The sequence below is a fragment of the Diadema antillarum genome, unplaced genomic scaffold (genome assembly GCF_040938485.1).
Source record: "Diadema antillarum isolate AM-2024a unplaced genomic scaffold, OU_Dant_1.0 scf00000000, whole genome shotgun sequence".
NCBI lineage: Eukaryota > Metazoa > Echinodermata > Echinoidea > Diadematoida > Diadematidae > Diadema > Diadema antillarum.
In genome coordinates, this window is record NW_027270889.1 from 139,231 (window position 1) to 165,910 (window position 26,680).

Below are 26,680 nucleotides of genomic sequence, written 5' to 3' on the forward strand. Positions count from 1 at the left end.
TTTTTCTTTCTGGATTAGCGATTTTGAATCGGGACTTCACCTGGCTCCGGCCAAACGCGGGTAAGTTTATCACAATAATCAGTTTCCTCTGTGAATTTCTAAATCTACCTCGTGGCTGATTTGCTTTTTTGGTAAATGGGGAGAGAAGGTTCACTAGGTAAAAGAAGGCTCGTTTTCGTTTGGAAGACAATGTGATGCCTGAACATCAAGACGATTGGATTGGTGCTTAAATGTCTCGGGGTTTAATGTATTTGTTTTGTATTGTTTTTCTTTTCTTTTCTTTTCTTTACTGCAGTGTCTGTCGTTACATACAATTGTAAATCCTAATTGGACCATTTTCTGAGCAGCTTCAGAATGAGTAACTCGCATCCTCACCAAGTTGTATTTTTTTAGCTTGCTACGAGTGAAGCGAAGTAGAGGATTATGAGTTTTTGATATCAATACAAAAATGTCTTTATGATATATCTTTATATCAAAAGCAATATCGATTCTGACATTCACACAAAGAAAAATAGTCGCATCCACACAAACACTATAAACTGGACAAGTAAATTCAGTTATACAAGATTGCGTCATGTTTGACATGTTTGACTTTAGCTTATGCTCAAAGATTAAAAAAATATCGTGTGTTTGGTCTGACATCTAGGAACCATGTCATCTGAATATCGAAATACACACACACACACACACACACACACACACACACACTACCCCGTCTCTCTCTCTGTCTCTCCCTCTCCGTCTCTCTCTCTATCTCTCTCTCTCTCTCTCACACACACACACACACACACTCTCTCTCACCCCCCCCCTCTCTCTCTCTCTCTCTCTCATGGGCAAGAACCCAAAATATACAATATAAGTATTGTTTTCGGTCTATGTTAAAGCAACCGAGTTCGCCTTTTCATCAAGTACATGTACCAGGTTATTATCACTCGGCTATACTCAAGTCTACAACACAACTAAAGATCTGATGCTGCTGACTTACCTTTTTATTTCTCTTTTTTCATGTAACGTTACAAACACCCAAATATCTGGTGAAAATTTATGTGCAAGTCAAAACAAATATTGCTTAGTAGGCAGTGAGATCTGCAAAGCATCACCTAATTTGCATATGGATGAGGTCATGACTTAGCTGTGTAACGATGACATTTTTGGGGATGGTAACTAGTAGTCTGAGGTCAATTTTTATTCAACGTTACCATTGAGATCCGTATGTGTGTTTTCAAACACACACATGCACACAGGCGGAGGATGAACGCAATTTCTGTTTGTAGACACAACGGAGAAAATATCCCATGTAACACTCCAAGAGGAAGTGGTTTGTTTGTTTGTTTGTTTGTTTGTTTTTCGGGAGGAATACTGTCTTGTTAATCGTTGCTTCACAGAAGCCATGAAATGTACACTTGAAAATACCCATGTGAAGGGTTTGGACAGCTTTTTTTTTTCACCAGTTAGCAGTTAAAACCTGGTAGATTCTTCGCTTTAATACTCTCGTAAACACTTCTGTGCGTGTGTGTGTGTGCGTGTGTTGGGGGCATTATACGCACCCGTCGGCATTCACTACGAGATGGGTCACATATTTTACGCAGAATATAATCGTAATAAAAATATAATCGCCTCTCTGCCCCCCCCTTCCCCCCCCCCCCCCCCCACACACACATTTCGTCAGGATCCCTTTTAGAAGTGAAACCATTATTTACGCAGCTTGCCTGTTGAGCTTGAGTGCTTTGAGGATGTCGGCAAGGTTTCTTTCAGTTCTACAGTTCGGTCGATACCAATTTTAAGTTTTTGTATAGTTGTGAAAGCTTTGGAACCCAAAGATGACGTGCGATTGATGTGAATCTCAAAGAAAGAAACAATCAGCATTGAACAGTATCGAATCCCATTCTACAAACGCACACATATACACACCCACGCGCTTATATGCTCAGATACACAGATAACCTTCACAAATGACTTGTCCACTCCATTTAAAAAGAAAAAAAACCCTGATCAAATAGCTCACAATCGTCCCAGAATGTGCAGAACTTGTGAATTTGATCAACTGTGCGTTCGAGTATGATTACCTTGACAACCAGAAAGCTTTATGCAAAGAAAAGGGTACTAAAGGTATAAGTCCTACATGCTTTGGCACCATGGAATCGACTTCCACCAAATTACATCAAATAGAGGCTACTAAATAAATGGTAACGCAACAGCATTACACATATTACACTTTGATAAAATCAAAGCTGTCATTTAGGCGGTAATATAGAACAGCTCAAGACCTAATAGGCTACATCGCTATGTAAATCATTCCTCATCTATTTGACAGGTCTATTACAGATGCCTCAAAATACGCGCATAAAAATTGTTTTGGTAATTGTAGTAAGAGAGAGAGAGAGAGAGAGAGAGAGAGAGCGCGCCAAGAGAAGCAGATATGTCTCTTCTATTATAAGAAAAAAAAAGAAAGTAATTTTGCCAGTAGAAGCGCAAGTATTTCTCAGTGGGGTACCATAATCATTCGAACATATATTTTCTTCATGATTTCTTGTTGGCAACAGAGATTCAGGCATCTAGACTCTGTCTTTAATGCTGTATTTGCACAATGATTGCGCCATGCAATCTCGCTCTGGAATCGAGAATCCCATGATTCTCATTCATTTTCAAAGTATAGTGACCAATAATTGCGCACGTGCAGGCATACATCTTTAGCAGCCTTTAAGTGTATAGTGTTAACGATGGAGAGGGGGAAGTTGAGGGGCAGGAAAGGGTAGCATATGCATATTTAAGGTATCTTTTCAGATTCATAGCTAATCAATCGATACAGATTTTATAACGAAGGAAGGAAGTACTACTCTTCTATCCATGTGTCCTGAATGCTATATAGAAAAAATCAAAGGGACAAAACAAAAATGACAAAATGGTCATCACGATAGGCATGGGAGAGTTTACCACGTCGGAATGCTGACAAAGCCTACTTTTGTTTTGCCGTTATTTTTATAATGACAACCACAATTAGATTAGCATTTACATACAGCGTCGGACCAATGCAACATCGGTCAATTCGTGGTGAAATTGCGTTGTAGTTGCTTCATATTGCTGTGTCTGCCGATGGGGGGGGGGGGGGGGGTGGGTGTCAATTCTTTGCTGTTTTCATGTCTGCCATGAACAGCATCGTTGGTCTGGATGAAGAGCAGGAGTGATGTCTAATTCGTATATCATTTCGACAAAATAGGAATTGAAACGAAATCATATTAATTATATGTACTGATCGCAGGGATGACACTCTTGTCAGAGACTATGAATACCAAATACGAGATGCGTAGCCATAAAGTTATTACGATATTTACTGTTAATCCATTCGTATTATTAGTTTTTGTTTTGAACTGAGAGGTGACGAAATATCAGTATAATAACGAATCAGTATCAAATTCATGTTCATGGTCAGATTATCTTACACTTTCAATAGTGATTTGTCGTGTATATGATATGTACTAAAAATGTTGATAGTCATCCGTTCATCTTTTGACGAAAATTATCATTTTGGCTTTTTAATATGTGACTATTTCATGACGAGTGCATTTCATTACAAAGTTTATTTTGTGTTGGAGTGTATTCTTGAATAGAATGATATCATTATCGATTTGCTATGTACTCGCCGGGGATTAGTGAAAAGCGTTTACCTAGTATTATTCATCGTGATGACAGTAGGTCAGTATTATGCGCTATATTAAACGATATCCAAAATGTCTTGATTTAACTTTGACAAACTCGGTAAAAAGTCTTCTGCTAAAGGCGAACGTCTTGGGTATAAGTGATTAAAACGTCGAAAATAGAACCCTGATACGATGCAGCGATAATATGGGTTGTAGTAAGTCTGAATTACCCAAGAAGTGTAATCCATAAAACAATCATGAATTGTCACATGCAAATGAAAAGGATATTTGATCCAACAATAATAATGAGAATGACTGTATCTAATTCCATTTTTGTTTTCGTCTTTCTACCGTATCAGAAGAATATTATACAATTTGAGTTACACTCAAAGACATATTTTTTTGATAACATCTAGGCTGCGTATAATCATGGATGATTTTCTCCTTCGCGTTCGAAACTTTTTCTTCTTCCCTGCTGTCGAAATCGGCTGTGTCTCTTGCAAGTTGTTGTAATAGTTATTGTTGTTCATGCTGTTTTGTTTTTATCAATACACTGCTGGTTTATTGCCTGACATGGGTCATTATATTTCATTGCCTTACAGGGACATATTCGTCGCTATCTTCCATTCCTCTCTTCAACCCATGGGTCAACACTTAACATAAACCCAACGTGTCCATGTGAATTCAGACTTCCGATAAATCACTTCTCGCCGCAATGAAGTCATTTCTGGTTCAGCTGATTGTGACAGCTTTGCTCTGCGGAGTCGCCGTCGGAATCGACGAGTCTTACTGGAATGTTAAATGGACAACCGAGAAGCGGTTCGACCTAGAGTCAGCAGAAGACTTGTTATTTGCTTCTCCGGGAGTTATCGTACCGAACATCAGTGTCAGCGACATCCTCTCCGTGATCGGGTCGGCATGGAGGGCAAACGATATCGTCCAGGCCTTGGGGTATCTGTGTGTCGAAATGGGACCAAAAGTTAACTGGATGTCGGAAGGGCTTGTGCAGGAAATTTGCGACCCGATCCTTGAGGCGCTGCGCGATGGTTCCTACGAGCAAGTGCAAGATATATGCCTCGACACATGGTCCCTGCTTTCGACACTGATTGGAGAGGAAACGGAGTACGAGTACGTGCCGCTCTTCCACCACACTAGTAATTACTGGGTTATGAAGTCTCTGGTTCTTGGCTCAATGGGTTTGGAATACGTCAACAAATATGATATGTGTAGAGGCTTTGATGAGCTACTGTCAACTGGAATCGATGATTACAGCAGTGTGTTTGATCGTCTGCTCACCGTATTCGTCTACGATGTGCTGCAATCAAACAGGTATGAATGTTTCAACGACTGGAACGATGAGAGCTTTCAGGATGAACTGCTCGGGACAACTTTCACTTATCTAGGTAACTTTTGGAGCAACGACGAGTTCTGCAGCTATGCCCAAGAAGCATTCCGCAAAGCAGAGAATGAGAATGACCGAGTTGACCTCGAGGACATGGTGCAAGACCTGAAAAACGCAGTCTACGCCGTCATAGCCAACAAGAGCGAATGTCTGGCTTTAATGTCTCACATCGGCCAAGAATTGGATATCAGTGCCGTCAACATTTCAACATACGACACCAACCAAGAACTTTGTGGTGTTATCACCGACAGTTTTAATCTTCAACCCGATCTATCGCAGGCCATCAGCATGGTTTCTAATTACACCATTTACCTCTCTGACAGGGAATGGTTTGATGCTCGTGTCATGCTTGCGGGTGCACTCTTTGTCGAAGATGACGTCGTTGAGTCAGTGCGGCTCCTTTGCTATGCCATAGATTTATACGACCTGGACAAGAGCTACTGCGCAGTATTGCAAAATAGCTCGGACTTTTTCAGTCAGTGTAATGAAGATGATCAGTCTCTGATCACGTCTTCATATTACTCCGCAGTATTGGAAATTATAAACAATATTGCACATCCCAACGGACAGAGCCGTTGGTATACATGCTATGGGCTTGCGGGGTTACTCTTCGGTACAGAGTTTGACATGATATTCGACAGTGTTCTTTACATCTATCTGGCTGATTGGTTACAATCGTATGGCGACTACTGCGGAGGCGATGATGAAGGCAGCGGAGATTGGGGAGACACGCTTTTCTGGGGAACCTCAGATGACATTCTTAAAGCCGCTCTTGCTGTACTCGGAGATTTTAGAGATGTCAACGAACTCTGTGACAATGCGATGGATGCATCATCTCAGCTGAATTTCAGGGGCAGACATTACAAACTAGACAAAATCATAGATCAAATAATGCACGGCATCGAAGTCACTACAAATGATTACACAGAATGTGTGAATACTCTTTATCGTCTCGAGAACATCACTGGACTTTCGGCGCGTAATTATTCTGAAGCAGCCTCTAACGCAGCTTTGTGTAAAACTATCATTGGCCTATTTGGCAGCAGTTCCGAGATTTCAAAGTCCGATGTCCTTTCAATGTATGAAGAAAATATCTACGGAGATTTCCTCAACGATGAAGAATGGTTGACCAGGTTACTTGACACGGCGGGTGTACTATATAATCTTGAGAACCACGAAGCTATACAATTTCTGTGCGAGATATCAGAATCGACTGACGATGCTTTCTGCCGGTCTATCACGGACTCCAATGACTACGAAGACGAATGGACATTTCAATCCATGTGTGATGCTGGTTATTCCCCTGGACATGATATTGACTGGGAGGAGATATTTGCAATGGTCGGGGACACTTTTGATTTCAACTTTGATGATTCCAGGCAGACATGCTCACATCTCACTGACATGATATTTGACCCGACTGTCGCTCAGACGTACACGATACCCGAACTTATGAGCAGAGCTCTTGAATTGTTTGCCAGAATATCTGGCAAGTATTTGTGTAACCTCAGTCAATTCGACAACTCAACCCAGCTTGTTCCTCCATGCGAAACACCAGGTATCGAATCCTGCTTCAATTGGACTTTGCGAGGTGATGGTTATTACTCAGAGTTAGGACATTCGGATGACCCAGTTGGATTCATCATTGGTACAATATTCTCCTTCCTCGGTGGCTACGAAAACGGCGATCATATTTGCCATCACATCAGCGTTGGGCTTGACAACCAAACGCACATGGATGACTTGGTTGGCCGAATTCAAGAAAGCATTTATAAAATCCTTGAAGAAGAAGCTTTTTGCGTGAGCTTGTTCGGAGTGATTGACGTTATGGTGGGAAGCGAGGTCAGCCAATACCTCGGGTTCAATGGCAGTTCCGATTTTTGTTCCACACTGGCCGATATCTATGAGCAAAACAGCGATTACTCTATAAGTCTCGATCATTTATTTGCTCTGATTGGACTTGAGGACACTGATAGCGATGGCACCGATGAGTTTGTAACAGAAGGGTACGAGTACATGGTCACTGGAATCGCAGGATACACAGAAAATTATGAAGAGGTTGACCCCGAGGCTATTAGAAATGCAACCATAGAAATGCTTAAAATTGCGGCGATGCTGATTAAGTCGGATCACGTTGGTGACGCCATAAACAAGACCTGCGGTATTTGGGAAGATTCAGATATCGATTTTGAGGAATTAGGAGTCATTGATGACATATGTCATGTTGTTAAAACGGGAGACGAATTGGCTGCATACATTGCCTGTACAGACGAGCTGGTTCCACTCCTTCAGTACTTCGGTGTCGTAGGCTATAGCGGATGGTCTTACGATGATTTTGACTGGGAATGGCTCCTAGGAATGATGGAAAATGTTTTACATGTCAACTTAAGCAGCTCCGTTGATACATGTTCTCACCTTACTGACATCTTCTTTGACGAAGAAGTCGGTAAGGTCTACACTCTCAACTATTTTCTGGAACAAGGTGTGGATATTATGGCCAGAGTAGCAGGAAGGTATCTGTGCGATTTCAATCGCTTTGACAGCTCCACGCCGCTGGTGGCGCCTTGCGAAACACCAGGGGTGGCAGAATGCTTCAACTGGACCACCCGAGGACAAGAGTACTACTATTCAGGGTTACATAAAACAGCAGATCCGTCAGGTTTCATAATAGGGACAGTTTTCGCTTTCTTTGGTGGCTACGAGGATGGCGATCACATCTGTCATCACCTCTCCTTTGCACTGGATAACACCACGTACATGGAGGATATGGTTCACCGGATATCCTCCAGCGTGTGGAACCTCGCGGAAGAGCAGGAATTCTGCGAAGGGTTTATGACTGTACTTGATAATATGATTGGCATCAATGTCAGCCGTGAAATAGGTTTCAATAGCAGCGCCCACTATTGTAAAGTTATCACATCAATTTATGATCTGGAAGGTAATTATACAGTCAGTCTGGATTCAATCCTTTCCTTATATGAGAGTGAGGGAGAGAGCATGAGTTCCGAAGACATCATGAACGGCATTGTAGAAATCATCAAAATCCAGACTAAATTGCTCCACTCGGACAACATTGCGGATGCTGCGTACAAGATGTGCGAGATATGGGACGGCGCTGACATCGACTTCCCGATCGTTGATGAGATGTGTGAGACTCTGCTGTCTGGAGATGTTTCCAGAGCATATTCAGCCTGCGTCAATAATTTTTTCCCGCTGATATCATCATCAGAAAGGGAGGACGAAGATCTCGCAATTAATTTGTCTGACGTACGAATTTGTCTCGGAAATGGGCGTGTCAGTTTAGAGAACTTCGCAAATGTTAACATTGAACCATATCTCTTTGACTCCATAGAAAAGCTTTATAATCTTACCAGCTTCGAGGAAGAGGACATCTGCAGAGCCATCACTGGTGTTGCCAATTCTGGGAAGAATATCCCCACTCTTATATCCGACTTTGCTGTCGAATTAATGCCCCATTTCTTGCCCTTGGGTGCCGAAATCTGCTCCTGCTGGGACGACATATTTAAAACACTCTTCAGCTACGTGGGTGAAGAATCTCCCTTTGGCATCAACGAGTTGGATGAGGTTGTCCTGATCGCGATGGACGCCATCGGGTACGACAACCTCGACGAGTTCTGCGATGAACTGCAGACCCTTGGTCAGGACGAGTTCTCGGAGTATGCAGCAGAATTCGCTCAGAAAATATTTTACTTCACGGAAGATCTGGACAAGTGCGCATGCCTGGCACGGGACGCGCTGGAATTCATTTCCCCTCTGGTGAATATCAGCATCAGTGAGATGAACTCCTATCTCCACGACTACCTTGGCTTTGAATCAACGGACGAAGTGTGTGCCCAGGTTGTGATGTCATTCTCCGGGAAAGAAGGTAAATAAAACTTAACATATCCTTTTGCTAGTTTGTTGCTTGATATATTTATTCATTATAGAACTCAATAATTACATGGGTTGCAATGTGTTACTGCAATGGCTATAATGTGGTTACATAGGCCTACATATAACCGATTTTTATATCTGCATTCGTTGTAGCACTTTAACAAGAGTGAATAAAGTTACGTATGGCGAAAGTCTTTGTCTGTATACAAATATGGATACATTAACAAAAAGAAATCCATGGGTATTGTATCGAGAACATATAACTCCATGCGACAAACTCGAGATGTCTGATACATTTAGCACACACACACGCACGCATCCCCCCCCCCACACGCAGTGAAATTACACTTGGTTGTTAGTAGTTTTTTTTTAAAGTACACCTGTATTTCAGTCAATATTCAGTACATGCCAGTAGCTTATGCGGCGTTCCCACTATCACGATTGGCTGAAACCAAGGTCCTAATCGTGAAATAATCTATCCGATAGTATCAGACCGTATCAAATTATTCGGCCAATCATGGCAATCGCGTTGGATCTTGGATACATGTAGTAACAAACAGCAGTGCACCTCATCTATACTCGTACGACATAATCGTGTTGATTGGGATCATTTTTTTAAAACTTCCATTCCGTTGTTTTTTTTTTCACAATCGCCCTGATTTTATTGAAGTGGTAGTCTTCATGTTTAGATTGTCGTTGCCGATTGATTAATTGTTTTATTTGTTAGGTATTCATCATCGTTTTTTCAATCATTCCGTGAGATTAATGTTGTACATTTCACATTAAACGCTGAAGACAGTAGTCTTCTCATCCAGCAGTGTGTCTGCAGAAACCTCAAAAAATCATATCTTTCGAACGGATTGTCCTATTTCCCTCAACTGTTACTAATGTGTTGTACAATAGGGTTTCCCGCCAAAATTTCATCAGATTTGCATTCGAATTCATGAAAAGGCGTTGAAATTCAAACGATTTGGGTTACTGCTCTACTCTCTCAGTTCATTCTAATTCTTTAAGTATCTTCAATTTCATTTCATGTCATGCCTTTTAAATTTTTTCGTTCAATTTAGAGAAATTCATTCAATTTAAGAACCCATAGTGCATGTTGACATTCAACTTCGCGCCAGCTGGATAGACGTTGAAATTCATGCCAAATACCAGTTTCAATTAAAACATATATTTTTGAAGGAACACAACTTCGCACTTTAAACGTTCGAATTCAATCAACAAACTCAGCTTCTAAGGGCTTTTTTCACTGTCATACGATTGGATAATACAATTTCATTTTCATTTTAAAGTCTCACTTATCTTTATTGCACTGGACGTATTTCTTTCCTGTCCATCTTTCTGTTACTTTCAATATATCCTGAACAGTAAGGATGTTACATTTAGAAAATAACTATATCCCAGAATATCTTAGGGATCCCATACGTCCAGATCAATATTGACCCATTTTGATTCCATTCCTTATAGTTCCCCGTGTCCATTTCTAAGTTGTCGGAATCGCATCAGCTGTAAATAGACCTATTTTACCAAATGGTTACATCGCCAGTTTTGCCGGTTGTCAAGGTCATGCTGCATCAACTACCGGTATTCCTGCCCGTATTCAAGATGTTCACGCATCCTCTGTAATGAACATTATAGCAGCGGCTAAAATCGTGTATGAATAAAATGTAAATGTATGTGTTTGAAAGTTGGATTATGAGTTCAACATTTTAAGTTTGCATATTCAAACAGATGAGAAACTGCAAGGAATAAAAGCAACATCGAAAAACACTGCCCATACTTTGTAGTTGTTTGCCTTATCGTAAATTTGATTTCCTTAACGCGCAACGGTGCAGTCGCGAATTTAGATGCGTTCCACTTTCATTTTTAATTTGAATGGCCTTTTAACACTCTTTCGTGAGAAACATAGGGAATCGCATGTTGATGAAATTTAATTAATGAACCTGTCACCTTTTTGAATGTCAATCTCGTTGATCATTCAAATTCACTCGAACTTTAATGACCGCTTCGTTAAATCGAATGGCAATCTGATCAAATCGGGCGGGAAAACCTATAATACTGCATTCACTTATTCCACGTAGATTTGAAGTTTACCTCGTCTTTTAAAAAAGGTGTTTTTGATGAAGGGAGATACTTTTCTGTTGTGTATATCAATTATGTTGAACAGTGTTAAAACAATAAATCGAGCAAGACCAAACAAAGTTTGGAATGATAGAGACATTTTGAAATAAAAAGGCATATTTTGTTACACTTATACAAATATGAAATTAAACACATAAACAATGCTATCAATTCAGCAAAAAATATCTCATATTGAAGTTCGATAAAAAATATGTCATTATCCTTTAAGATTTGATGTGATCATATTTTGCACTTGTATTTTAGAGAATGGCGCAAACATTCGCCTTGTCAATGTCTTTTTTTTTTCCTCTGGGGAAGAAAGAACAATGATTTCATCTAACTTTTATCTTTTTTTTTGGGGGGGGGAGGGAATGTTTTTGAAGGGGTAAGCATGTCACAGATAGCGTAAACTGTCAATTTCTGTCGGTGACTTTAGAGGAAGAACTATTTATTTTGAAGTTATGGCTGCTCTGAGTGCTGTCCGCCTTCTTCCTGTCTAGTGATAATGTATATTTCGCAATACTGCAATTGTCAGAAATTGTAAACACTCGCCATCATCGACGCTTGTGGGCTGTTATCAATCTACAAAAGTTAAGGAAACAATGAAGTCCATTGTCAGTCAGGCTATAGCATTTCCATACGAGTCCAATCGCAGCTCAAATTGTGGTCACTCTCGATCCCGATCATGAAAGATATCGTATCCTTTCTCAACAGAGCGCATCAGTAGGCGGTAGTCGTACTGGAGTGTGTCAGAACGCAGCTGCACGTAGCGCATCGGGGACCCGATCGTAAAAATCGTCTTAGATCGGTACTAATAATTCACTCAGTTGGGACAATCCTGGTGGATCATCTTTTAACGGGAGACCAGAGCGTGACAGATTGTATGGCTTGAAATAGACCAGTCATGACCATATCTCATCCAAACGTATACCAAATTGTGCATGCCTATGTCAACTCGCACCACCTCGTATCCAAACATGAAATTTGAAATGAGTTAAAAAAAAAAAACAATTTTACGACCATTACGAATGGCCTGTCATGGCGTTCGTTAGGAATCGCACGACGATAGTGAGAACGCAGCGTTTCGTGAGCTCCGACAGACGAAGTCGGCGTTTCCTTTGACGTAGAGGACTCCTTGTAACTTTGAAAAGTACATGTACCAGTACTCTTGTACTTAAGAATTATAATTCGAGGTTTACCGTTTATACCTGGAAGAAGTATGGATTCGAAAACAGAAAGTCGTAGATTGGAGTCCTGTTCTGTGTGTTCATACAAACACTACAGTGATGGGAATTGGGTGTTAACTTTTTACTCTTATTTGTACTCTTTAAATTGACATTTATTCCAGTTTCACCTCATTTGCATAAAGATAGAAATGTTGAGATATAACATCCAATCACCATCTCACTCAATCCTTCACTTGTAAGAGATCTGCTCAAAACTACAAATTTCCGAGGGGAATGAATAATTTTGTTGTAAATGTTAACTGTATGTTTAATACCAACAATGTTTCTCTTCACCCAGCCAGAAACCATGCGTGCCAACAACGCAGAGGTAACCAGAATTCTTTAGTAGAGCTTTGCAGGAATTGAAAAGGTCTCCCCTTTAAAAGAAGACCATTATAGCTATGAATAATACTGATCTCTTGGAAATTTCTTTTTCAACAAGGAAAAGTATAGACTGCTATGAGTGCGAATAGTCGTCTAGAACTAGTCTACTTTCTTCATCTCTTTGCAGACCGAAACATGTTGTCATCTTTGAAATAGATTATTCAGAAGAATGATAACAGTTTAATATTGCAATGATTCTAGTTAAAAAAGAAGGTTCATAGTTTTAAAAAAATACATGTATACCAAGTTTATGATATTGTCATTTTTCTCCATTCCTTTTTATATCAAATTTCTATCTCTTTTTTTCCACAGTTGATGTAAACAGTATTCAATGTCCACCTGGCAGCGAAGGTAAGTCATGGTCAAGTGTGACGTGTGCAGTGCTACTAGAATAAATTTTTGCCCCTTTCCTCTTTCTTTTCAAACTTAGATTATTTCTTCCATTGACATTGTTTGATCAACTTTTCTTCTTTTTTTTTTGTCCCCAATGCACATCATAAACCTATCTGTCTACGAAGCACGTTTGTTTGGATCAAAACGTCTTGTTTGTCTATCGTTTATGCCTAACACATTATACCCGTATTAACACATTTCATTGTTGTTCTTGCTGTGTTACTGTTTACCTGTGATCATTACTATGCTCTCATATTTTTTTGGTGATGCAGTGTTCGTGATATATTGTCAGTACCATAATCGTCTAACAACATCATATATGATCATAAACCAAAGCAATATAATCCCTTCTTCAAACCTAATCGTCTGACATTGCCACTCTATTCCATACGTGATTTGGGGCACTGTGTGTCATCAAGTGTCATCATTAGTTGATGTTGTTGTTGTTGTTTCATGATATTACCTTTTCCATTGTTTGTTTCTTTGTACATGTATGTTTGTTTGTTTATGCGTTTACCAATTTACAAAAGGTACAAAAACCAATGCATAAATCAAATACTGATCTCAAATGAAGATTACAAAATAGATTGATTGCTCATTCCGATTCATCAGTACAATGATTCTGTTCTTCAAAATTGCGCTTAACCCGATTTGCGAATCGCATATTCTGCAAAGAAGGCACAACAGAACAAATCGAACAGACACAAACTCTGGTGGATAGCAGCACGTCATCAGATCTGATAGCAACTATGGCTGAAGGTAAAATAGAGAGAACAATACTATCCATAAAATTTACTTAATCCACTCCTCCCATTTCGTACATACTCCCTATATGCCAAATTGAATCTTCGGCTCAGAAGCTCTAAGTTTTCTAGATTGGCTTGATTAAAGTCACATTACGCATTCGACGTTGAGAATGAGAATGCTGCAATATACACGTGATATACGATATGACATGTGCATGTATAATCTACCGCTAGAATCTACAAGAACAACGTATGATATTTCATACTATGAGGAGTCGTAATAGACGATTATGTACCATAAAGCTGCGTTCTAAGGCCTATACGATCTTTTACATTTCAAATGAGGTATATGTCGTTCCTTTATATCTAAAATCCGAACACTATAGAAATAATAGTAAAAACGATGAATCCATCTATACGGACATTCAAACAACTCAACCCCTTATGGACCCTCCTTACACTTTCCCTCCAACTGTGAGTGAGGTCACAAAATTACCAAACGAATCGTCGATTCTCGTTCGTTACAGATCTTTTTTTTTTGTGCAATCAAAGCCGCTAGAAATGGAAGGCAATGAAAAAGATATGTAATATTTTTCATCGAAATTTCAAGAATAATTCTCGATATTTTACAAGTGAAAAGTTTTAGCTTTATCTTATGAAAGACTTATTTGATATTTTTGATAGTGCGTAACCCAATTTCCGATCGATTTCTTCAATTGGAAATCGCATATTTGCGTAGAATTTACATCAGAACAAATCTCAGAGACACAAACCCCGATGGGCAGCAGCACGTCATCAGATCTGATAGCAACTACGGCTGAAGGTAATTTAAAGAAAACAATACTATACATAACATCAACTTAATGTTATCCGTATATTTCGTACAAACATCTTAGGTCATGTTAAATTTTAGGCTCACATATTGTAAGTTGTCTAAATTAGTTTAATTTCATTGACATTACGAATTCCTCAAAAAGAATGAGAATGTTGCGAAATATCAAGTGAAAAACACGCCATATTATAATATAACAATTTTTCGCTCTTTATCACAATCCACCACAGGGATCTACCTTCCCTAGAATTAGTTAAGAATAACCTTTAACACAATATACCGTACAAGAGTCTGAATAACAGGTACAAAGTCGCGTCCTATGTCGCCTAATTTACGATCTTTGACACTTCAAAGGCATTATTTAAAATAATCTTGTTTTTCCATGGGGTCCAGTTCATTGAATCGCTGAAAACTACAAGAAATAATACATATCTATTTCGAACATACACACAAGTTATTATTCAGTCTTATCCACTACCCTTCAAATTAAAAAGTTGTATCACAAAATTGCAAATATTCACTCTTTTCCTGCTGATTTGAGATATTTTTCCATTAGAGCTGCTGAAGAAGGAACAGGGAAAATGATAAAAAAGAAATATGTGATACTTTTTCACCACGACTTTGAAAATTTGCCTTGTTATGTTCAAAGTCGCTTGAGGCTGAATAAGTTTGGTTTTCGTAATCTGATAATGAACTACCAGAAAAATGTCTATAAAAATCGCTTAACCTTATTTTTTTTTCGATCGAATTCTTCAATTCCAAATCGCATAGTTGAGTCATTTTTGCACTTGTGTTTCTTAACCCCGTACTTTCTCTGACCCAGGACTATCGTTAGTTCCGTTCCAACTTTTTTCAGCTTTTTACATTCTCCAATAAATCCCGTACTAAGCTCTTGTCCTGGGCTAAGGAGAAAACTGACCTTTTTACACTCATATTTCTTAGCCCCGTACTTTCCAAACCACATGAATATTCATGATTACGCTGTGCACTCACCGGCAGCACTTGATTACCTCGTTTCTGATTGGTCAGTGGGGGGTCGGACTTCGTCTCCGTCGCTTAGCCCCGGATTATTTTTTCGTTCTGTTTACACTCGCTTGCTTGGCACCGCAATTGCGGTGCTAACCCTACTAATTTGCAGGGCCAGATAGTACGAGATTATCCGTGGGGCTTGCCCACTTTCGCAAAAACAAGTGTAAACAGAAAGTGGGCTAAGAAAAGTCCGGTACCAACGGTGGGGCTAAGGGGGGCTTAGCCCCATCCACCGTTCGTACGGGAGTAAGCAAAAAATTTCGAGTGTAAAAAGCCCTCTTGTAGGCACAACAGAACAAATTTCACAGACACAAACCCCAATTGGCAGCAGCACGTCATCAGATCTTATAGCAACTATACGACTGAAGATAAATTAAGAGAACAATACTATTTATAAACATTTGATTGATAAACACTACTCATTTCGCGCTCACCTCCTTCGCCATATTGAATGTTCGGCTGAGAAGCTGTAAGTTTTCTAGATTGGTTTGATATTAGTGACGTTACGCATTCGAGAGTGAGAATGAAAATGGTTCAAATACCAAATAAACAAAGCAAAAATCGCCTTACAAGACGAATATTCTAATCCATAACATTATCTACGTCATGATCTACCTTGAACAACATGAAGATTAACGCATGATATTAAAATCAGTTAAGACTGTAAACAGACGGGAAATAATTTTTCCGCCCATCTTTTAAGAGACGTAATGTAAAACTTTATGAAGTCACTAAATCCTTTTGCGATCAATTTCTTCAATTGCACAATTAATGGCATATTCTGCGTTTAAGGCACAACAGAACAAATTGGACAGACACAAACCCCGATGGGCAGCAGCACGTCATCAGATCTGATACCAACTACGGCTGAAGGTATAGAGGAAAGAATACTATCTACCAAATTTACTTAGGTTACTTTTTCTTTTTCGTACACACTTCCTACGCCATGTTGAATCTTCGTCTCACAGCTTGAAGTTTTTCTGGATTGACTTGATTATAGTGATGTTACGAATTCGACATTGCTGCATAATACAAAAAGAAACGAAAAAATCGTCTGATAAAACGATAATTACACTCTTTGATAGTACCCATCGTTAGGATCTACATTACAGAGCGTTAAGTGTATCGTGTGACATGATAATCAATTATGACTGTGAATATACAGGGGAAACTTTTTCGATCCATCTAATTTTTTGTTTCATTACAAAATAAATCGCATATTCTACGTAGAAGGCACAACAGAACAAATCAAACAGACACAAACCCCGATGAACAGCAGCACGTCATCAGATCTGATAGCAAGCACGGCTGAAGGTAAAATGGAAGGAACAATTCTATCCACAAAAAATTCTTAAATCACTTCATGTATTTCGTACATACTTTCTAAGCTGTGTTGAATCTTTGGCTCAGAACTTTACGTTTTCTAGATTTGATTGATTATCGTGTTATTACGCATTTGACATTTAGAAGGAGAATGCTGATGAAAATGTTAACTTATAAAGACCGTCTAAACAGACAATTATTCCACTTTTTAACATCATCCACCATAAGGATCTACCTTTAAGAACGTTCAGAATAACGCATGACATAATAAAGAGTGAAGAGTCTGAATAGACAGGCAAGTTCCACAAAGTTGCGTTCTATGAGGCCTATACGATCTTTGCATTTCTGAATCATTATAAATAAGAATTTTGATCTTCAACAGGGGGCAGACCATAAAATGTTGAAAACTACAATATAAATTATCAATATATTTGAACACGCGTGGATGTTTTACTTACCTTCGTGTGGTATCCTTCCATTTAAAAAGTTATTTCTCAAAATCGGAAAAAGAATTCACTCTATTCTTCCTAATTTTAGATACACGTATATCCAATTGCAGCTGCGAAAAAAAACCCCAAAGAAAACGAAACAAAAAAAAAATGTATGATTCTTTTCAAGCACAACTTTGATAATATACCTTAATATATTAGAAATCACAGAAAAAACGTTTTCCCCCCTTCTTCTTCTTCGACATTTTTTTTTTGCTATGTCTGAAAGGGACTTACTGTAATATCTTAATGAAACGCCATCAATAATTTTTTTTTTTCAATTACAAAATAAATCGCATATTCTACGTAGACTACACAACAGAACAAATCGAACAGACACAAACCACGATGGACAGCAGCACGTCATCAGATCTGATAGCAACAACGGCTGAAGGTAAAATAAGAGAACGATACTTTTCATAACAATTTGATAAATTTACACTAATCATTTCGTACACACCTCCTACTCCATGTTGAATTTTAGGCTGAGAACTTGTAAGTTTTCTAGATTGGCTCGATTAAAGTGACGTCACGCATTTGTCATTGAGGATGAGAATGCTGCAAAATACCGAATGAAACAAAAAAATCGCCGTATAAAAGACAATTATTCGACTATTCAACATTATCCATCGTTAGAAACTACCCTAACAAAGAACCTTAAGATTAACGTGACAAATTAATCACTAAAGACTGTGAATAGACAGGAAAGACCTTTTTGATCCATCTGATAAGAGACGTACTGTAAAATCTTTATGAAAGGCGCTTAACTCCTTTTGCGATCAATTTCTCCAACTACAAAATACATCGCATATTCTGCGTAGACCATACAACAGAACAAATCAAACGGACACAAACCCCGATGGGCAGCAGCACGTCATCAGATCTGATAGCAAGTACGGCTGAAGGTAAAATAAAGAGATACTATTCATAAAGGTTTGATAAATATACACTTCGCATTTCTTACACACCTTCTACTCAATGATAAATTTTAGGCTGAGAACTTGTAAGTTTTCTAGATTGGCTTGATTATAGTGACGTAACGCATATGTCACTGAGAATGAGAATGCTGCAAAATACCGCTTGAAACAAAAAAAAAATCGCCGTATAAGACAACTATTCGACTAACTAAAATTATCAATCTTTAGAAACTATCCTAACAAAGAACCTTAAGATAAACATGACAAAATCTATCACAAAAGAATGGGAATAGACAGGAAATAATTTTCGCTCCATCTGATAAGGGACATACTGTAAAATCTTTATGAAAGGCGCTTAATCCCTTTTGCGATCAATTTCTTCAATTACAAAATAAATCGCATATTCTACGTAGACTACACAACAGAACAAAGCGAACAGACACAAACCACGATGGGCAGAAGCACCTCATCAGATCTGATAGCAACTACGACTCAAGGTAAAATGAAAGAAAACAATGTTATTCATAAAAAATGTTATTCATTTACAATACTCATTTCGTACACGCCTCTTAAGCCATGTTGAATCTTCGGCAGAGAAGTTTTAAGTTTTCTTGATTAGCTTTATTATAGTAACGTTACGCACTTGACATTGAGAATGAGAATGCTGAATGAAAATATCAAATGAAAAAAATGCCGTATTATTAAAAGACAATTATTCCAAAATTTAACATTATTTACCATTTGGAACTATCCTAGAGAACGTTAAGATTAACGGATGACGTAATAACCAGTAAAAACTGTGAATACAGCAGGAAAGACTTTTTCGCTCCATCTGATAAGAGACGTACCGTAAAATCTTTATGAAAGGCGCTTAACCACTTTTGCGATCAATTTCTTCAATTAAAAAATTAATCGCATATTCTGGGTAGACCATACAACAGAACAAATCAAACGGACACAAACCCCGATGGGCAGCAGCACGTCATCAGATCTGATAGCAACTACAGCTGAAGGTAAAATAAAGAGAACGAGACTATTTATAAGAAATTGATTTATTTACACTAGTCATTTCCTACACACCTCCTACGTCATGTTGAATCTTTGGCTGAGAAGTTGTAAGTTTTCCTGATTGGCTTGATTTTATTGACGGTAGGCATTTAACATTGAGAGGATAATGCTGTAAGATAGAAATTGAAACAAAAATCGCTTTCTTAATAAGACAGTTCCACTCTTGAACTCTATCCACCTTTAGGATCTACCCTCTAAGAACATTAAAATTTACGTATGGCATAATAATTAGTAAAGACTGAATAGACAGGAAAGAATTTTCATCGCTCCATCTGATAAGGGACGTACTGTAAAATCTTGATGAGAGGCGCTTAATCCCTTTTGCGATCAATGTCTTCAATTACAAAATAAATCGTATATTCTGCGTAGACCACACAACAGAACAAATCGAGTAGACACAAACCCCGATGGGCAGAAGCACCTCATCAGATATGATTGCAACTACGACTCAAAGTAAAATGAAAAAAAAAACAAGTTTTATTCATTAAAAAAATGTTATTAATTTACAATACTCATTTCCAACACACCTCCTACGTCATGTTGAATCTTCGGCTGAGAAGTTGTCAGTTTTCCTGATTGACTTGATTCTAGTGACGTTAGGTATTTAACATTGGGATGATAATGCTGTAAAATTTAGATTGAAACAAAAAATCGCTTTCTTAATAAGACAATTCCACTCTTTAACACTATTAGTCCATGGGCCAAGACCCGAAAAATGGGTTGCTGGTACCATCTGAGGTGGCACAACCTTTTTGGTGTCAGTTTGTTTGTCGGGCATAGATATGCTTATCAAGCTATGATAGCATTTCCAAATGAGTAGCTTAGTCATAATAAATGATTTTTTAACCAACTTGGTCTCGTTTTTATATCCCTATACTTCTGAATCGAAACTAAACCGCTATACAAAGAAGAGCACTGCCTTCTGTATGTCCACAGGTGTTCTGTTGTAAACGCGGTGCGCTTAGTCTTTATTCAAGGCAGCGAAGGGAATATCCAAAGGGTTATGATGTCCACAGCTGTCACGCGGTGCGCTTAGTCTTTATCTAGACCAATATACCGTTATCATATCTAAATTTCCTCATAAAAGGGATTATCTATACTGTTTTAATACTACCCTATCAACAAATACATCAGTTTTAAACAAAAATCACCCTGTTCATTTACAATATCATTCATTACAATGTATCATAGTGTACCGGTACATTGTTTTTGCATTATCTTATATTGTTGGAGGGGAATAAAGCGACATTGGCGTGGTATCAGCGTTTTCACCGTAGCGTTTTCGCCGGAAAATGATAAATAATTGAAAGATACGGTAAAATTCACGAGGAATTGCTTTTGTTGTTGTTGTTGTTTTTAGATAAAAGGATATACACTGTATTATACACTTTGGATATTCCCTTCGCCGTCTAGAATAAAGACTAAGCGCTGTGGACATCATAACCTTTGGATATTCCCTTCGCTGCCTTGAATAAAGACTAAGCGCACCGCGTTTACAATAGAACACCTGTGAACATACCATAGAGCTGCATTTTACAGCTCTATAGAACATACAGAAGACAGTGCTCTTCTTTGTATAGCGGTTAGTTTCGATTCAGAAGTATAGGGATATAACAACGAGACTAAATTGGTTAAAAATTCATTTACTATGACTAAGCTACTCATTTGGAAATGCTATCATAGCTTGATAAGTATATCTGTGCCCGACAAACAAAATGACACCAAAATGGTTTTGCCACCTCAGATGGTACCAATATCTGGCCTGGCCCATGGACTATATCCACCGTTAGGATCTACCCTCTAAGAGCATTAACATTTACGTATGGCATAATAATTAGTAAAGACTGTGAGTAGACAGGAAAGAATTTTTATCGCTCCATCACATAAGGAACATACTGTAAAATCTTTCTGAAAGACGGTTATACCCTTTTGCGATCAATTTCTTCAATTACAAAATATATCGCATATTCTGCGTAGACCACACAACAGAACAAAGCGAACAGTCACAAACCCCGATGGGCAGAAGCACCTCATCAGATCTGATAGCAACTACGACTCAAGGTAAAATGAAAGAAAACAATTTTATTCAGAAATTTTTTTATTAATTTACAATACTCATTTCGTATTCGCCTCACTTACACCATGTTGAATCTTCGGCAGAGAAGTTGTACGTTTTCTTTATTAGCTTGCTTATGGTAACGTTACGCACTTGACATTAAGAATGAGAATGCTGAATGAAAATATCAAATGAAAAAAAAAGATCGCCGTAAAAAACAATTATTTCAATATTTAACATTATTCACCTTTAGGAACTGCCCTAGAGAACGTTAAGATTAACGGATGACGTAATAACCAGTAAAAACTGTGAATACAGAAAGAAAGACTTTTTCGCTCCATCTAATAAGAGACGTACCGTAAAATATTAATGAAAGGCGCTTTACCACTTTTGCGATCAATGTCTTCAATTACAAAATAAATCGTATATTCTACGTAGACCACACAACAGAACAAATCAAACGGACACAAACCCCGATGGGCAGCAGCAAGTCATCAGATCTGATAGCAACTACCGCTGAAGGTAAAATAAAGAGAACGATACTATTTATAAGAAATTGATATATTTACATTAGTCATTTCCTACACACCTCCTACGCCATTTTGAATCTCTGGCTGAGAAGTTGTAAGTTTTCCTGAATGCTGTAAAATAACAATTTTTTTTTTAATCGTTTTTTAAAAAGACAATTTCACTCTTTAGGACTATCCACGTTTGGATCTACCCTTCAAGAACATTAAAATTTACGCATGGCATAATAATTAGTAAAGACTGTGAGTAGACAGGAAAGAATTTTTATCGCTCCATCACATAAGGAACATACTGTAAAATCTATCTGAAAGACGGTTATACCCTTTTGCGATCAATTTCGTCAATTACAAAATATATCGCATATTCTGCGTAGACCACACAACAGAACAAAGCGAACAGACACAAACCCCGATGTAGTCCATGTAGTCCATGTAGTCCATGGGCCAGGCCAGATATTGGTACCGTCTGAGGTGGCAAAACCTTTTTGGTGTCATTTTGTTTGTCGGGCATAGATATACTTATCAAGCTATGATAGCTTTTTCAAATGAGTAGCTTAGTCATAATGAATGAATTTTTAACCAATTTGGTCTCGTTGTTATATCCCTATACTTCTGAATCGAAAGTAACCGCTGTACAAAGAAGAGCACTGTCTTCTGTATGTTCCATAGAGCTGTAAAATGCAGCTCTGTGGTATGTTCACAGGTGTTCTGTTGTAAACGCGGTGCGCTTAGTCTTTATTCAAGGCAGCGAAGGGAATATCCAAAGGTTATGATGTCCACAGCGCTTAGTCTTTATTCTAGACGGCGAAGGGAATATCCAAAGCGTATGATACAGTGTATATCCTTTTATCTAAAAACAACAAAAAAAAAAAGCAATTCCTCGTGAATTTTACTGTATTTCTTAATTATTTATCATTTTCCGGCGAAAAACGCTCCGGTGAAAACGCTAATACCACACCAATGTCGCTTTATTCCATCCAAAAATATAAGATAATGCAAAAACAATGTACCGGTACACTACGATACATTATAATGAATAATATTGTAAATGAACAGAGTGATTTTTGTTTAAAAATTAATGTATTCGTTGATTGGGTTGTATAAAAACAGTATAGATAATCCCTTTTATGAAGAACTTTAGATATGATAACGGTACATTGGTCTAGATAAAGACTAAGCGCACCGCGTGACAGCTGTGGACATCATAACCCTTTGGATATTACCTTCGCTGCCTTGAATTAAGACTAAGCGCACCGCGTTTACAATAGAACACCTGTGGACATACGGAAGACAGTGCTCTTCTTTGTATAGCGGTTAGTTTCGATTCAGAAGTATAGGGATATAAAAACGAGACCAAGTTGGTTAAAAAATCATTTATTATGACTAAGCTACTCATTTGGAAATGCTATCATAGCTTGATAAGCATATCTATGCCCGACAAACAAACTGACACCAAAAAGGTTGTGCCACCTCAGGTGGTACCAACAACCCATTTTTCGGGTCTTGGCCCATGGACTAATGGGCAGAAGCACCTCATCAGATCTGATAGCAACTACGACTCAAGGTAAAATGAAAGAAAACAATTTTATTCAGAAAATTTTATTCAGAAAATTTTTTATTAATTTACAATACTCATTTCGTATTCGCCTCACTTACGCCATGTTGAATCTTCGGCAGAGAAGTTGTAAGTTTTCTTTATTAGCTTGCTTATAGTAACATTACGCACTTGACATTAAGAATGAAAATGCTGAATGAAAATATCAAATGAAAAAAAAAGATCGCCGTAAAAGACAATTATTCCAATATTTAACATTATTCACCTTTAGGAACTGCCCTAGAGAACCTTAAGATTAACAGATGACGTAATAACCAGTAAAAACTGTGAATACAGAAAGAAAGACTTTTTCGCTCCATCTAATAAGAGACGTACCGTAAAATATTTATGAAAGGCGCTTTACCACTTTTGCGATCAATGTCTTCAATTACAAAATAAATCGTATATTCTACGTAGACCACACAACAGAACAAATCAAACGGACACAAACCCCAATGGGCAGCAGCTACCCTCTAAGAACATTAAAATTTACGTATGGCATAATAATTAGTAAAGACTCTGAGTAGACAGGAAAGAATTTTCATTGCTCCATCTGATAAGGGACATACTGTAAAATCTTGATGAAAGGCGCTTAATCCCTTTTGCGATCAATGTCTTCAATTACAAAATAAATCGTATATTCTGCGTAGACCACACAACAGAACAAATCGAGCAGACACAAACCCCGATGGGCAGAAGCACCTCGTCAGATCTGATAGCAGCTACGACTCAAGGTAAAATGAAAGAAAACAATTTCATTCATTAAAAAAATGTGATTAATTTACAATATTCATTTCGTACACGCCTCTTACGCCATGTTGAATCTTCGGCAGAGAAGTTGTAAGTTTTCTTTATTAGCTTGATTATAGTAACGTTACGCACTTGACATTAAGAATGAGAATGCTGAATGAAAATATCAAATGAAAAACAAAGAGATCGCCGTATAAGACAATCATCCCAATATTCAACATTATTCACCTTTAGGAACTACCTTAAAGAACGCTAAGATTAACAGATGACGTAATAATAAGTAAAAACTCTGAATAGGTAGGAAAGACTTTCGCTCCATCTGATAAGAGACGAACTGTAAAATCTTTATGAAAGGCGGTTAATCCCTTTTGCGATCAATTTCTTCAATTACAAAATAAATCGCATGTTCTGGGTAGACCACACAACAGAACAAATCGAACAGACACAAACCACGATGGACAGCACCACGTCATCAGATCTGATAGCAACTACGACTGAAGGTAAAATCAAAAGAACAATACTTTTCATTAGAATTTGAATAATTTACACTACTCATTACATGCACAACTCTTACGACATATAAAATCTTAGGCTGAGAAGTGGTAAGTTTCCTTGATTATCTTGATTATAGGAACGTTGAGCTGTTGTCATTGAGAATGAGAATGCTCCAAAATAACAAATGAAACAAAAAAAATCCTTACAAGACAAATCTTTCACTCTTTAAAATTGTCCGTTAGATTGGTTCGATTCTAGTGACGTTAGGCATTAAAAATTGAGAATGAGAATGCTGCAAAATAAGAAATGAAACAATCGTCTTATAAGACAATTTTTCCACTCGTTAACATTATTAATCATTAGAATCTACCTTAAAGAACGTTAAGATTAACGTATGACACAATAATCAGTAAAGACTGTGAAGAGACAGAAAATAATTTTTTCGCATTATCTGATAAGGAACGTACTGTAAAATCTTTATGAAAGACGCTTAACTGCTTTTGCGATCGATTTCTTCAATTACAAAATTAATCGCATATTCTACGTAGACCACACAACAGAACAAATCGAACAGACACAAACCACGATGGACAGCAGCACGTCATCAGATCTGATAGCAACTACGACTCAAGGTAAAATTACAAGAAAAATACTATTCATAACAATTTGATTAATTTACACTTCTCATTTCGTTCACAACTTTTACTCCACGTTCAATCTTTGGCTGATAATTTGTAAGTGTTCTTGATTGGCCTGATTATAGTAACGTTATGCACTCGATATTGAGAATGAGACCGCTGCAAAATACCAAATAAAACCAAAAAATCGCCATATAAGACAATTATTCTACTTTTCAACCTTACCCACCGTTAGGAACTACCCTAAAGAACGTTAAGATCAATATGTTGTGACATAATAATCACTGAAGACTAATGTGAATAGACTGGACAGACTTTTTTTCGCTCCGTCCGATAAGGGACGTACTGTAGAATCTTTATGAAAGGCGCTTAACCCCCTTTTGCGATCAATTTCTTCAACTACAAAATAAATCGCATATTCTGCGTGGAAGGCACAACAGAACAAATTAAACAGACACAAACCCCGATGGGCAGCAGCACGTCATCAGATCTGATTGAAACTACCGCTGAAGGTAGAATAGAGAGAACATTACTTACCACATTTAAATACTTTATTTCTCCACCTACTTTATACACATACTCCGTTATGTTGAATCTTCTGCTCAGATGTTGTAAGTTTTCTCGATTGACTTGACTATATTATAGCGACATTCAGCATTGACTCAGAGAATGAGAGTAGGGCCTACTGCGAAATACCAAGTGAAAAATAAAACCCTTGTCTCATAGCCAGTTCATCCACTTTTTAATGGAATCCGCAATTAGGATCTGCATCAAATAACGTTAAGATTAACTTATGACATCAAGTTCAGTAAAGACTGTGAATAGGCTGGAGAGATTCCCTTCGCTCCGTCTGATAAGTGACATACTGTAGAATCTTTACGAATTCGTTTAACCCTTTTTTGCGCTCAATTTCTTCAATTACAAAATAAATCGTATATTCTGCGTTTAAGCCACAACAAAACAAATCGCACAGACACAAACCCCGATGGGCAGCAGCACGTCAGATCTGATAGCAACTACGGCTGAAGGTAAAATAAAGAGAACATTACTATCTACATGTATATATTTTAATTTCTCCACCTACTTTGTACACATACTCCGTTATATCGAATCTTCAGCTCAGGTGTTGTAAATATTCTCGATTGACTTGACTATA

At 38.0% G+C, this 26,680-nt stretch overlaps 1 protein-coding gene across 1 annotated transcript in view; it reads left to right on the plus strand.

Annotated features, from left to right (window-relative positions):
• The first annotated feature begins 4,353 nt into the window (after nt 1-4,353).
• The window catches only part of LOC139707910 (uncharacterized), a 68,121-nt gene continuing 45,794 nt past the window's right edge, over nt 4,354-26,680 (plus strand). Inside the window, exons 1-2 of the mRNA XM_071623241.1 lie at nt 4,354-8,926; nt 12,981-13,019. Of these exons, the coding sequence (XP_071479342.1) occupies nt 4,354-8,926; nt 12,981-13,019 (4,612 nt within the window). The remainder of the gene's footprint in view (nt 8,927-12,980; nt 13,020-26,680) is intronic.